This window comes from Engystomops pustulosus, chromosome 10 (assembly GCF_040894005.1).
Source record: "Engystomops pustulosus chromosome 10, aEngPut4.maternal, whole genome shotgun sequence".
NCBI classification, from domain to species: Eukaryota; Metazoa; Chordata; class Amphibia; order Anura; family Leptodactylidae; genus Engystomops; species Engystomops pustulosus.
In genome coordinates, this window is record NC_092420.1 from 35153619 (window position 1) to 35168482 (window position 14864).

A 14864-nucleotide genomic window follows, 5' to 3' on the forward strand; every position below is an offset into this window, starting at 1 on the left:
AGCCCCTTTAATGATTTTATCATATGACTTTCTTTTATCTTTACTATGAACAAGTACAGTACAGTTTCACAGAATTATGGTCAATGGGCGTTTCAAAATTCACTGGACAAATGCCAGTCACATGACCTTGTCCAATTTCTTGTTCAGTCAGACACTTTTACCTAAGTGTGGATGCCCCACCCTTAACCTGTACTTACCCCAATCTATATTTTGCCCTAACCCTTTCCCACTCCCCTGATATATTGTGCTGGCCCGCCTCAGGCTAGACGGGGCTAAATAGGTCCAACCTGGCAGAGATTGCACCCACATCTACTGAGAGAATGGAGCCTCTTAGAAGATACGGTATGCCGGGAGGAATTTTAAAACGTGTGTTTAAAATACCTTCTTAATTAATTCCCCCAACTGAGTTATTTGGAGAAAAAAGGGCTTACAAGTCTTTGTAAAGTAGCAATTAGACATCCCCACTTAGCCCACTTCATTACCAATGGTTGAAGAAATCTGTTAGTGTGTACCTTTCGACACAAATACCATATGCATTTCTTGACATTTAGGCATGGGTGATCATCTTGCGTTAAATTACTTTAAAGTACAGTACGTGTGACTGCAGTGAACTTTCTAGGTCCTTTCTAGATCCTTGCTCGGATAATTAAATATTGTATTCTAAGAACTGCATGTTAACAAATTATTTCTGAGTGCTGATTAAAAATAATTTATTATGTTTTGTGTAGCACATCATGTAGCATCACAACCATGGAACAGATTTGTTCTCCTTGTATCTCTAACTGGTAAAACCAACGGTTACTTACAGCCTGGTGTGCTCCGCCTCTTGTCACTGGTGAGTTGTTCAAAAACATTTATAGAATAGAAATAACAAAATCATAGAATTTTCAAATTTACATTTATTTACTGGAAAACCCTAAGCACAATTCCAAAACATTTTCAAAATTAGTAAAATATATGTACATGATTATAGAGACATAAAAGGGTAAAACATGATTTACATGGTAACTTTTCAACAAACTTTGCATATAGCAAATTTTTATCTGGAACCTCTGCTGAATTTTATCTAAATCCCAGTTCACATTCTATTATGGAAGAACATAACGGAGAACGGAAGGTCACCTTTCATTCCTTATAGAGTTACCTAGAAGGTTCCTTTCATTTATAATTCTGTGATTTAAAATGGCTGCTATACTACTTTGTTATAAAGAACTGAACAACATGACAAAAAGAGGCATAACGTAGATATGAAACTTAAAGGGGTATTCCAGGAATCAGCATAATTCATATACAAGTGGGCACTCAAAATATAAGCTAATGTGTAATTAGTTGTTATTTAAAATTTTGCTCCCCTTAGCAGAAAATGCTGATGACATAGACTGTAATGAAGAATTAAAATGCTACTGGCCCTTTAATCAGTCCGTTAATTTCCTCCGCGCGGTCCGTTGCAGGACAGAAGATGGCCGCCGGTCACATGCTCACATCACATGTCCTGCACCTGCCTGGGCAGGGTCATGTGATCACCACTATGTTTGGCTGTAGTCGGTTGGTTGCAGTGCATCCAGTATGGTCAGTGTTGTGGTGATGGCAGTTACACATCATTACTATGGTAACAGAGCAAGAAAACCTGTTACATCATCACTGGGAGCAGAGCATAAGAGGGGGGAGGAGTTACTGAGAACTAAAGGATCATTGAACTTGTAGTTTCCAGTGTCAGCCATCTTAGTGATAACTCCACCTACTTTAGAGAGGCCATAAACTTTGTAAATCATAAAATCAAATTATTTAAGCTCCGTTTTGTGACTAATGACATTGAGTATTGTTGTATTCATTTAGTTATATCATCATGGGTTTTTGTGTCAGACGTTCATATTCCCGGAATACCCCTTTAAGTTTTAGAATACATTAAAGCTGTATGCAGAGTGGGGGAGCAGTGAGTCACAACAGCTAGGTTTCCACCTTCTAAGACTGAAAACAATAGACAAAGAATGCAGAAAAGCTGTTGCTGGAAAATGGAGAATACAATTGTATTTCTTACATGCAGGATTAGTGGGTGCACCACCTGTGGTATTTGCGATGCAAATGCATCCATTTTACATGTTACCATGCATTTGGCTCATTTGAAAGCATTTTTCTTCAATGTTTGAAGTGTAAGCAGCTGTGAAAATGTTAACCGCGCTGCTTACTTTTCCAGCAATGAAGAAAACGCTTTGAAACAAGCCAAATGCATGGTAGTATCTCCAAACGCATGGCAAGCGCCACGTGTGATCTCACCTTTATTCAGTTTGTTGCTAGGTGATGTAACTTTATTGAAGGCCTTTCATTATTATCATGAGATTAGTGTGAAACACCTGGCATCCTTGCAGAGATGGTTTTAGTGGGGCCCTGGGCAAAACTAAATGTGGGCCCCAAAATAAAACTATTTATGAACAGTCACAGTCAGTAAGAGACTCCTTTAGTCCTGTACAATAATAACACTTTGTTGGTTACAAACAGTAGTATAAAGTAGATTATAGATAGAAGATTGATTGATGGATAGATTATATATAGAAGATTTATAGGTAGATATAAGTTATATTGATAAATTAATAAACAAAAAGCTGCATGGATAAATAGTTAGATATATAGATAGGAAATAGAGAAATTATAGAAGATAGATAACTAGACAGATAGAAGATAGATATATAGACAGGAGATGAATGATAAGCATCTTCACCAGGGCATTCAACCATGGGGTATTAGAGGAGCAATACATCCTCTTCCCACAAAAAATCAACAGGGGGCCCCTTTAGGACAGGGGGCCCTGGGCAAATGCCCAGTTTGCGCCCTCTAACGCTGACCCTGCATCCTTGCTGATCAGTGCATTGTAGCTGACCAGACAGATCCTAAACAGATAGCTTCCTACCAATATTGTGAAATACTGTGCAGAGGACATGCCAAGGTACTGCTGGGCAGCAATAACTTAGCATATAAGTTCCATGGTCTGATTTAAACTGGGTAAATGAATCTTTATCTAAAAATGTAGAGATTTTTGTTTTGAAGTAGTAACTTTGTGTGTTCAGTTTAGGCTACATTCACACACATGTATGGGGGACGTATATACGGCCGATACACGGCCGACGTATATATACGTCCCCCATACACTTCTATGGGCTCACGGCCCTGTATGGGAGCAGTACGGTGCCGCACACGTGCGGCACCGTACCGCTCCGTAGCACGGGAAAAGATAGGACATGTCCTATCTTTTCCCGTATTACGGCGCCGTATCTCCCTATGGAGAGGGGCGGGGGTGAGCAGCGCTCATCCCCTGCTCCTCTCCGCAGCGCCGATGTATGCCCGCCGTACTACGGTACGGCGGGCATACATCGTGTGAATGTAGCCTTATAGTGTGGGGAATTGCTCTGGTAGATACTTGGTGCAGGAAGCAGGGACACACAAAGGTTATAGTCCAAATCAAGTGTTTTATTCACACTCTGCAGTCAAACAAATTAAAGTCAGCCTTGTCTGAGTACTATCTAATACAATAACAGCACCTAACTATACATGTACCAGGCTGCCTGGCACATGCTCTTGGCCAGCAGAATATCAGGAGGCACTCAGTTACCTTTGCTGTGTGAACACGGTCCAGCATTTAGCTCTCCAGGTAGTGCCTCTCCTGCTGCTTCTGCCCTGCAGTCTACATCAGGCTCAAACGAGGTCTGTGACCTGCACCTGTGGGTTAAAAAAACCCAGGACCGAAGCCCGAATGGAGTAGGCGTCCCACTACCAACCTATCCCTACTCCATAATAAGCAGGCCCAGTACGGACATTACAAAGGTGTCTATGCTAGCTAGGCCAACATACTGTAGACTTACACACTACTCCAGCTTACCACATAGGTTAACCCATAAGTTACCGCAGACAAATCCAGGGCTTTTACCATGCACCTTTTATCTGTCTGTATGATAGATAGTGGTTCTCCTAAACAACACCTCTCACTTTCTCACAACAGATACAAGTTATAAGCATAATAATGATTCAAACATGAATCTTCAATATGGCATGCAAAGTAGATATAATGTACAATTGAATGCTATGTAATATGGAACTTGAATCAACAATTGAAAACAAACTATTTTTTTTCTTTTTCCCCTTAAGTTTGTGAAATACGGTACTTTGAACATCCTTACACTGAATGAAATTGATGAAATTATTGATGATGCTGTGCATGTAAAAATTACGGACCTTCCTCAAACTGTTCTACTGGACTTGCAGACTTTCCTGCTACAGGTTACAATATATATCATAATAATCTGTTTAAACTGTTCGAGAGGTTTCAGGGCCATTTTCACTCATTTGACATAAAACAATATTATTATGCCCATATATTCTAAAATTTTCTGGCAGATTGTGCAAAATGTGTTTTGCTTTTTACATCTATACAGTAAAACATTTGTATTTATACAGTAAAACATCAGTATTTATTTAGAACAGAACACAGGAGACTTATTTATTTTATCATATTGTGCATAAGTTTTAGTTTTATCTTGTGCTTTTTAGTTACAAAACAAGCAGATCCTGAATGTGCCACATAAGAACGCAGTAATTGAAGAACTTCTGAAGAATATTAACAGCATTTCAAATGATTCAGTCACACCACCAATACTGTATCCTTTTATGTATAGAAGTATTCAAACTCTTAAATGGTAAGGATTGCAAAGGGGAGTAAGTAAGAAAATGTTTATAAAGGGATTGTCCTTTTAAGATACATTGATAATAAACTTGGTTTTGGTATTGGCTGGGGATGTGCATACATTTCTTCCTACACTTGTATGGGTCTGAAGGAGGCAGTCAGGTACATACCTTTATCACTTGCACCTTGTGCCACATTTACCCATGGGACTGAGTTCCTGTAAGATACCTGTCAACTTGCTGGACAAAAAAGATTGAGACAAGATTATAAAGCCCTAAGCCCCAGCCCTCAGTACAATAATCACCTTAGTGGTCCCAACATAGGACAATGTCCAATACCAGTGACAGCACAACCTGTAAGCCTTTGAGAAAGCTTGTCTTATGAATTGTCTTCTGAATTCCTGTTGTGACCCCGGTTCCGTTATTGACTTTGATACCATTCTGCCTGCCTTGACCTGTTGCTACGTCCCCAACTCTGATTCTGTGCTGCCCGTCCTGACTTCCTGCCTGTCCCCGATTACAATTCTGCTCATCGTCTGTGTACCTCGCCTTGACTGCACCTATGGAAAGACCGGGTGGTACCACGGCACAACAAGTCCAACCTGCTTTGCGGTGGGCTCTGGTGAAAACCGGGTACCATTTAGATTCCGGTCCCAGGTGTCGGCTTACGTCATTGTCCACGGTGGTCCAGTGGGCCCACTACCCCTGGAGTCTGACAATACTTACCCTTTCCCATTCCCGCAGTAGCTGTTTCCTCCCGTGTACTCTAAAGCGAGCAGACACAATGGCATCATAAATACTGCACCACGGTGGAGGCTCAGTAATACTGGGTATTTCGGTATTGAAACATATGGGAATAAGTATTGGTAGTGGTACACATTTCTTTGATTTACAAATTATGCATTTGCCTTATAAAATTTAAAGATGGGCCTCCCAGTCAGTCAACACAATATAATGAATGGGAGGGGTGAGATTTTTGTCTAGTTTCCTTACTTATTTGTCCTTTCAGATATGTTGATGGAACTGCGATATGCTTGACACATTTAGTAGAATAAGATACTTCCACAATATATTTAATTATCTGAGATCTGCAATATATTTGCTAAATGTTCATCGGAATTCTATTTGCATATAATGAAGAAATATGTGTCATATATAAATAAGCGAATAAATATATTGGTGACTTGAAACATAGTCATCTTAATTGTTCTTTTAGAGAACAGGATTGAAATATTTGTTGATTTAAAATAAAATAAATTTTTTCAGCATAGTCAACATTACTGTGGAAATAAAATGTGTATAACATACCACTGGTACATGTAGTATCATCCCTTCAAAGGGGTTATCTGGGAAATAAACTATATTGACTGCTAAATAAGGTAAGTCACCCCCCCCCCCCTCCTTTCCATTTGCTCTGGTTTTTATTATACTTTACCTAGTGCACAGACTACTGTAGGGAGCAGTGTATTTCTACGCCTTTGCTCAGGGTCACGTGGTCTCCCCTTTCTATAGTTGGAGCGTCATGTGACTCTATATACTAAAGAAATCCAGACTTCTAAGTAACAACCAGTGTTGCAAACAGTGCAACTGATCCTTTGCATGATCCTCTTTGGTGCGAGCTGTGGTGACTGAGGGTTCCAGATCTCTGTAGTACACCAATAGCATGTGTTAACAGCTGTATCTGCCGTCTATGAACAGGGCTTAGACCATGAGCCTTGTCCATACAAGGTTAATGACCATCTTCTTTGCATTGTTTTGGTGATTGTGGATTGTGTGCAGATCTTGCAACATGGAGCTGTGCATTATCATACCGCAACTTGAATGGTTGTTGATGAGTGGAATCAGTAAAATCTGTGTTCATTGTCCAAAATATACACCTGCCTGTACGATAACCCCACCGCCACCGCTGCCACTTTATTCACAACACTGACATCAACACTTTGTTGGTTATTTAATCCAATTGTAGCAGCAGAGGTATTTTTCACGCACACACATGCGTTTCTTTCAATTCACGCGCGTGAAAAATGCACTATACAAGTCTATGGAGATGCATCAAGAACACATTGCACTCTGAGACACATGCAAGTGCAATGCTTTTTTGACTGATCAATTGCCATAGAAAAGATAGAGCTCAGCCTTGAGTCCTTTTCACGCGCGTTATCTGGGCGTGAAAAACACATTGAAATTGCATTGAAAATGTGCGTGAAAAACTGAGACACTGAACAAACTCTGAGGGCGCGTTCACACGTTGCGTTTTGGTTGCATATTCATTGCGTTTGAAACGCATATACAACAGCTGATGTGAGGTAATTTGCCTACATTACCGTTTACGTTTGTAAACGCAATGTTAACGAATGCGTTAACAAAACGCATATGTTGACGCTTTGTTAACGCATACGTTAACATCGCGTTTACGATGCGTTTTGTAAACGGAAACTTTAACAGTGATGTAATTAGGCAAATCACCTCTCCTCAGCTGTTGTATATGCGTTTCAAACACAATGAAAACGCAGGTCAAAACGCAACGTGTGAACGCGCCCTGACTGAAAACTGATTGAACTCTGATGAAAAATGTCAGTTTTTCACTGACCAAATCCGGATCGCACCCTGATCAAACTCTGACGCGATCTGCAACGCAAGTGTGGAAAGGGCCTAACCCCTCGTTGTGGCTTGCATGAGGGTACTTTCAAATATTCCGTTTTTCAGGTGCAGTTTTTGATGTCCAAACCAGAAGTGGAGTGAAGAATGAGGAGTAGCAGATTTTCTGATATTTGCAACACCCTCGCCGATGCAAGGCGGAGGAGTGGTTGCGAATACGTCCCACAGCATGTCACTACATCACACTACATAGTCCTTATAGGACACAGGGGAATATTGCAGTGGTAGATCCTGCCTGGCAAGGCAGGAGTTAAGTGTTTTATGTGATGTAAGATGTGTCATCCAATCACATGTATTACACTCTATTCTCTGTAAGCTGAGATGTAATTGGAGGAGCAGCCACAACCTGACCAGGGGAGTTACAAAACCCCTGGCCAGGAATGTTCTAGAGGGCAGTTCCAGTCAGACCAGAGGGTCTGCAGGACACTAGAGAAGAGCAGTCTCTCTCAGGAGAGAGAAGAGAGTAGTTCTAGCCAGACCTAGGAGTCTGCAGTAAGCAGACTGGAGTAACTCCAGTCTAAACTCTATACAGCTAGCATACCAGACCAGAGCAGGAAGAGCCTAGCCCCTGCCTGAAGAGTGGAGCTAATAGCTAAGAGTTAGAGAGAGAGGAAAGGGGTATCATCCTACCTTCAAGGGTGATACCTGAAGCACTCCAGGACAAGCTGAAGCTTCCTATTAGGACACAGCTATCTCCCAGCCTGCCCTCTGCATCCAGGCTGGCGATCTACCTCCTGTGGCTTCCTCCAACTGCATCTCAGCACTCCACCATTCTGTTAAAGGCACGTTGCTGCGGTTCCTGTCGGTTCCAATAAAGAACTGTAAGTTGTTTTTGTTCAACCTCTGCCTCCGTCTGGTCCCTGCTACTACAGCTGCCATCATCACAGGCACCCTGTCCACCACACAGAGACTCATACTCTAGACACCAAAGGGTTGCCCCAGGGAGATCCGCTATAGCCGCCTCTCCCTCATCATTTCTTGCCAACACCACCCTGCTGGAGACCTGCCAGGCTGTAGGACAGCCCTCCGGTTCCCCATACCAAGCACCGTGACACTAGCGTGCCTAGGCCGCAACCGCCAGCCACTCAGGTACTGCGGGCCCCGGCTGACTCCAGGCCCCGAGAAAAGGCTAGGCCCCGGTGGGGGATGTTGCATATTCTTATCCATTATGATCCACATCCGCTTTTGGTTTCAAAATCTGCACCTGAAAAACTGAACGTGCGAACGCCTTCTCAAGCCACATTCCCATGTTTCATAGGACCTACAATTCAAGAGCATTGGGGAGGCATCTACATTAAGGAACTAGCAACACTTGATATGCCAGTTAAAAAGGCAAGCACATGTATCTAGTTAACGACTGGAAGGGTTTAGGTCTAAGTGCATCAGGAGTTAATACTGCATAAAACCTCTTTCATGTCGATGCAGTGAAGTGAATTTTTGCTAAAACATTTAGTTTCACTTCAGATGCAGTGACTTGTGTAACAGTCAGGCACAATATGTGTCATATACAAACAAAAAGCTTTATAATGGGGTCATTTTATAGCAGCAACAATCTAGGCAAACAAGGCCTGGGAGCTATCTCTATGCCATGCAATGCTTCTTATACCAGAAATAACATCAGTTTAACCTAAAGTGCTCCATTAATCTTCTTACTTTAAAGTAGTTCTATAACTAGATTATCGGGGGTAGAACATAATGTAGATATCATTTAAACTCCCAAAGAAGGGCATAGACCTCAGTTGTTAACAGCTATGGGTGGTGACACACATGGCGTTTTGGGCCGTTTTTAGTTTAAGTTTGAATGAAGTTTTCAGTTTGAATTAAGATAATTTGTCAAACCTGTCAAAAACGAATGCATTTTTTTAAAAACGCATGCGTTTTTTACCATCTGAAAACTTTTTTACGAACTAAAAACGGCCTAAAAAGCCATGTGTGTCACCACCCTATCCCATGAAACCCCACTTTATGTTTTGTCTGTCTTTTTTTGAAGGACAAACTGATGTTTTCATTAATATTTTTTTTAAAAAGTTCAGTAAAAACTTCTTAGTTTTTAATTTTTTCAGGTTCAAGTATCCTGGGGTGCTGATCACCACTACAATATATTGCCATACTGTCTTTGGCAGGCTGTAGTACAGCTGGTTGGTTGATAATCACTATTATACAACCTGCCAGAGGCAGTATAGTAGACGTTTACATACAAAATATAAAAAGACATGTATGCATGCTTTTCTCACTATCTGACATGAAATCAGGATAACCTTTGCTGTTTTAGGTCAATTAGTGACTGCCTCTGTCACTGTCTATGGGGAGATTTATCAGAAGTGCAGAACTGCTTTAGTTGCCCATGGCAACCAATCAGAGCTCAAGTTTCATTTTCCCACAGCTGTTTATAAAATTACAGCGGAGCTCTGATTCGTTTCCATGGGCACCTGGAATAGTCTTACCTCAGATATTTCTGATAAATCTCCCCCCATCTCTGCATCCCTATCTATATTACCTCACACATAAGCATCTTATACTCATTACCAATCAAAACTCAGAGCTCATATTAATGACCTGTGGCAGAACAGCAACCAATCACGGCTCAGCTTCCAACTGCCACAGCAGCAGACAATGGCTTCTGTAAATGGTGGGTAATAAGTGTATTTTGAGAAGCGCGTGGTAACAATTTGGGCTCAAAACCTAGTCTATAATGCTCCCTGAGTCACAGAGAGCGGCTGTGCAAAATTTGGTGATTGTAAACACACGCACCTTTATTTAGATTTTGGTAATCTTAATTGACCTAAAATAGGAAAGATTTATTCTGATTCCAAGTCAAATACTGAGGAACAAAACATGCATAGGTTTTTTTTTTTTTTTTATCTTGAATATAAACTTACGATTTCAACTGTATGCATAGCACCAGTGCAGTCAGCGTGGCACATACACCCAGCTCCGGTACAGGCAGCGTGGCACATACACCCAGCTCCCGTACAGGCAGTGCAGTACATACACACAGCTCCCGTACAGGCAGCGTGGCACATACACCCAGCTCCGGATCAGGCAGCGTGGCACATACACCCAGCTCCGGTACAGGCAGCGTGGCACATACACCCAGCTCCGGTACAGGCAGTCCAGTACATACACACTGCTCCGGTAAGGCAGTGCAGTACATACACAGAGCTCCGGTAAGGCAGTGCAGTACATACACAGAGCTCCGGTACAGGCAGTGCAGTACATACACACAGCTCCGGTAAGGCAGTGCAGTACATACACACAGCTCCGGTAAGGCAGTGCAGTACATACACAGAGCTCCGGTACAGGCAGTGTAGTACATACACACAGCTCCGGTACAGGCAGTGTAGCACATACACACAGCTCCGGTACAGGCAGTGTAGCACATACACACAGCTCCGGTACAGGCAGTGTAGTACATACACACAGCTCCGGTACAGGCAGTGCAGTACACACACAGCTCCGGTACAGGCAGTGTAGTACACACACACAGCTCCGGTATAGGCAGTGTAGTACATACACACAGCTCCGGTACAGGCAGTGTAGTACATACACACAGCTCCGGTACAGGCAGTGTAGTACATACACACAGCTCCCGTACAGGCAGTGTAGTACATACACACAGCTCCCGTACAGGCAGTGCAGTACATACACACAGCTCCCGTACAGGCAGTGCAGTACATACACACAGCTCTGGTACAGGCAGTGTAGTACATACACACAGCTCCGGTACAGGCAGTGTAGTACATACACACAGCTCCCGTACAGGCAGTGCAGTACATACACATACAGCTCCCGTACAGGCAGTGCAGTACATACACACAGCTCCCGTACAGGCAGTGTAGTACATACACACAGCTCCGGTACAGGCAGTGTAGCACATACACACAGCTCCGGTACAGGTAGTGTAGCACATACACACAGCTCCCGTACATCCAGTGCAGTACATACACACAGCTCCGGTACAGGCAGTGCAGTACATACACACAGCTCCGGTACAGGCAGTGTAGTACATACACACAGCTCCGGTACAGGCAGTGTAGTACATACACACAGCTCCGGTACAGGCAGTGTAGTACATACACACAGCTCCGGTACAGGCAGTGTAGTACATACACACAGCTCCGGTACAGGCAGTGTAGTACATACACACAGCTCCGGTACAGGCAGTGTAGTACATACACACAGCTCCGGTACAGGCACTGTAGTACATACACACAGCTCCCGTACAGGCAGTGTAGTACATACACACAGCTCCCGTACAGGCAGGGTCGGACTGGGGTGCCTGGGGCCCACCAGTAAAATTGATTTTGGGGGCCCACCTACTACTACATAGAAATATTCTGGGATAAGGGAATTTCTAAGCACTAGCGGGGGCAGTGAAATAAAGGATAAGCTAATCCCTTTCTCCCTCCCTCTTTGCTAGAGCTCGGCTCTTGTTTTGTGTACAGGGGCTGCAGTGGTGACATTACCTCAGGGCATTAATGTTAGGTATAGTATAAGAGTTACCCCTGGTGTCCCGGGCTTTCTGCTGGTGTCCAGGACTGTGGTTAGGGATGTAAGTGTTCGCACTCCACCAACCTTCCAATAAGGAAATGCTGAAAACCTTTACAAGAACTGATGACAATAACTCTACTCAGGCGTCCCCGCACCACACAGACAAGTCACCCCTGTCTCTCTGACCCTATAGATATAATAGTACATAAGCTGAGAGCTGTCTCACACTAGAAGGTTAGTCAGTGACTACAATACTGATTTCACACAGGCAGAAGTAGCATCTTGTACCTGACAGGTGACTTGTCTTCTCCTTCACGTCCAGAATCGTCGTAAAATCTGGTTGCAGAATTTTCTGGCAGATGTGCTCAGCTCTTTGAAGCAGATCCCCATCCCTGCGCCCCTAAAAATACCACAGTTACATACAGTATAATGTCCCACATTGTACTTCTAAAGAAGCTACATAAGAAACCCCTCTGTGCCCCCAGCATATCAAAAATTACCAAAAATGTGTTATATAACAATCTACTTATTATTTTATACAAAATGTACTGATACGTTTTTATACCGTGTTCTAATTTTTAGTATACATATAATCCCCTCCAAATTATAAGGAAGCATATAGCATCCCTTCAATTATACATTTCTACAACTTGCCTCCTATTTTTTCATTTACACATAGTATCTGCACATTATTTATTATTCTATTATCACTGTATATACTCAAGTATAAGCTGAGACCCCTAATTTTAACACAAAAAAATTGGAAAAACCTATTGACTTGAGTATAAGCCGAGGGTGGAAAATGCATTGGTCACAGCCTCCCCAGTATATAGCCAGTCAGCCCCTGTAGTGTATAGCATGACAGCCCCCATGTAGTATACAGCCTGCCAGCCCCCATGTAGTATACAGCCTGCCAGCCCCCCTGAAGTATACAGCCTGCCAGGCCCCCTGAAGTATACAGCCTGCCAGGCCCCATGTATACAGCCTGCCAGGCCCCATGTATACAGCCTGCCAGCCCCCCTGAAATATACAGCCTGCCAGCCCCCCTAAAATATACAGCCTGCCAGCCCCCCTAAAATATACAGCCTGCCAGCCCCCCTAAAATATACAGCCTGCCAGCCCCCCTGTAGTATACAGCCTGCCAGCCACCCTGAATTATACAGCCTGCCAGCCCCCCTGAATTATACAGCCTGCCAGCCCCCCAGTAGAATACAGCCTGCCAGCCCCCCAGTAGTATACAGCCTGCCAGCCCCACAGTAGAATACAGCCTGCCAGCCCCCCTGAAGTATACAGCCTGCCAGCCCCCCAGTAGAATACAGCCTGCCAGCCCCCCAGTAGAATACAGCCTGCCAGCCCCCCTAAAGTATACAGCCTGCCAGCCCCCCTGAGGTATATAGCCTGCCAGCCCCCCCCCCCCCAGTAGTATACAGCCTGCCAGCTCCCCAGTAGAATATAGCCTGCCAGCCCCCCTGAAGTATACAGCCTGTCAGCCCCTCAGTAGTATACAGCCTGCCAGCCCCCCAGTAGTATACAGCCTGCCAGCCCCCCTGAAGTGTATAGCCTGCCAGCCCCCCAGTAGAATACAGCCTGCCAGCCCCCCAGTAGAATACAGCCTGCCAGCCCCCCAGTAGTATACAGCCTGCCAGCCCCCCAGTAGAATACAGCCTGCCAGCCCCCCTGGAGTATATAGCCTGCCAGCCCCCCTGGAGTATATAGCCTGCCAGCCCCCCAGTAGAATACAGCCTGCCAGCCCCCCTGAAGTATATAGCCTGCCAGCCCCCCAGTAGAATACAGCCTGCCAGCCCCCCTGAAGTATATAGCCTGCCAGCCCCCCTGAAGTATATAGCCTGCCAGCCCCCAGTAGTATACAGCCTGCCAGCCCCCCAGTAGAATACAGCCTGCCAGCCCCACAGTAGAATACAGCCTGCCAGCCCCCCAGGAGAATACAGCCTGCCAGCCCCCCAGTAGTATACAGCCTGCCAGCCCCCTGAAGTATATAGCCTGCCAGCCCCCCAGTAGTATACAGCCTGCTAGCCCCCCAGTAGAATACAGCCTGCCAGCCCCCCTAAAAATTAAATTAATGTCATGTCAATTAAAAAAGAAACTTTCATGCTCACCTGTCTTCTCTCCTCTTCTGGCTGCGCGGGATCGAGTCGCGGTGACGTCATCACACCGCGTCTCCGGCTCCCAGGACTGTACTCAGCTGGTAGAAGCAGGGGACGCGGTGTAATGACGTCACCGTGTCTCCTGCTATTTGCAGTGAAGAACGGAGCTTATGGCTCCGCTCTCCACTGCAGCACCCACTTCTATCTGTGTCCGGAAGGGACGCAGATAGAGGTGAGAGAGGGGTGAGGGCTTGGACCCCGGGCTGCAGTTATAGTACTCGAGCGGCTGTCCCGGCCGCATCGAGTGCTATTACAGCCACTGGCAGGGGCCTCCGGTGGATCCATCGGAGGCCCCTGCCATAGTGCCATGTATCGGGGCCCACCGGGGGTTTTCCCGGCCCCCCGGCGGGCCAGACCGAGCCTGCGTACAGGCAGTGCAGTACATACACTATTAAATGGAAAAAAGTCTCTGGCGGGCACAGCCCCAACGATACCGCCGACAGCCCAACGCGTGCCCGACTCTCCAGGGGCAGGGGTGATCACGGCAGGACTTTCCAGCGGTGCTCAATCAATATATAAAAGAGGATATCCATACATAAACATAGAGAAAGATGACGGCACTCACCGGTTCCAAAAGCAGGAAAAGCGTCCTTTATTGGTGGGGAAGCATGCAGGGGGGTAAACAGACAGGTTCCGGCAACGGGGCCGTTTCACGCACTGTGGCGCTTTCTCAAGTGGAGCTCGGCTTGAGAAAGCGCCACAGTGCGTGAAACGGCCCCGTTGCCGGAACCTGTCTGTTTACCCCCCTGCATGCTTCCCCACCAATAAAGGACGCTTTTCCTGCTTTTGGAACCGGTGAGTGCCGTCATCTTTCTCTATGTTTATGAGTGCAGTACATACACACAGCTCCCGTACAGGCAGTGCAATACATACACACAG

The 14864-nt window shown here is 44.8% G+C and overlaps 1 protein-coding gene across 3 annotated transcripts in view; it reads left to right on the top strand.

Annotated features, from left to right (window-relative positions):
- MEI1 (meiotic double-stranded break formation protein 1) overlaps nt 1-5850 on the top strand; it is a 114248-nt gene extending 108398 nt beyond the window's left edge. For all 3 annotated transcript variants that reach the window (XM_072127660.1, XM_072127661.1, XM_072127662.1), the window contains exons 28-31: nt 729-835; nt 4138-4269; nt 4540-4646; nt 5681-5850. In XM_072127660.1, the coding sequence (XP_071983761.1) occupies nt 729-835; nt 4138-4269; nt 4540-4646; nt 5681-5726 (392 nt within the window). In that variant the 3' untranslated portion in view covers nt 5727-5850. The remainder of the gene's footprint in view (nt 1-728; nt 836-4137; nt 4270-4539; nt 4647-5680) is intronic.
- The last annotated feature ends 9014 nt before the right edge of the window (nt 5851-14864 follow it).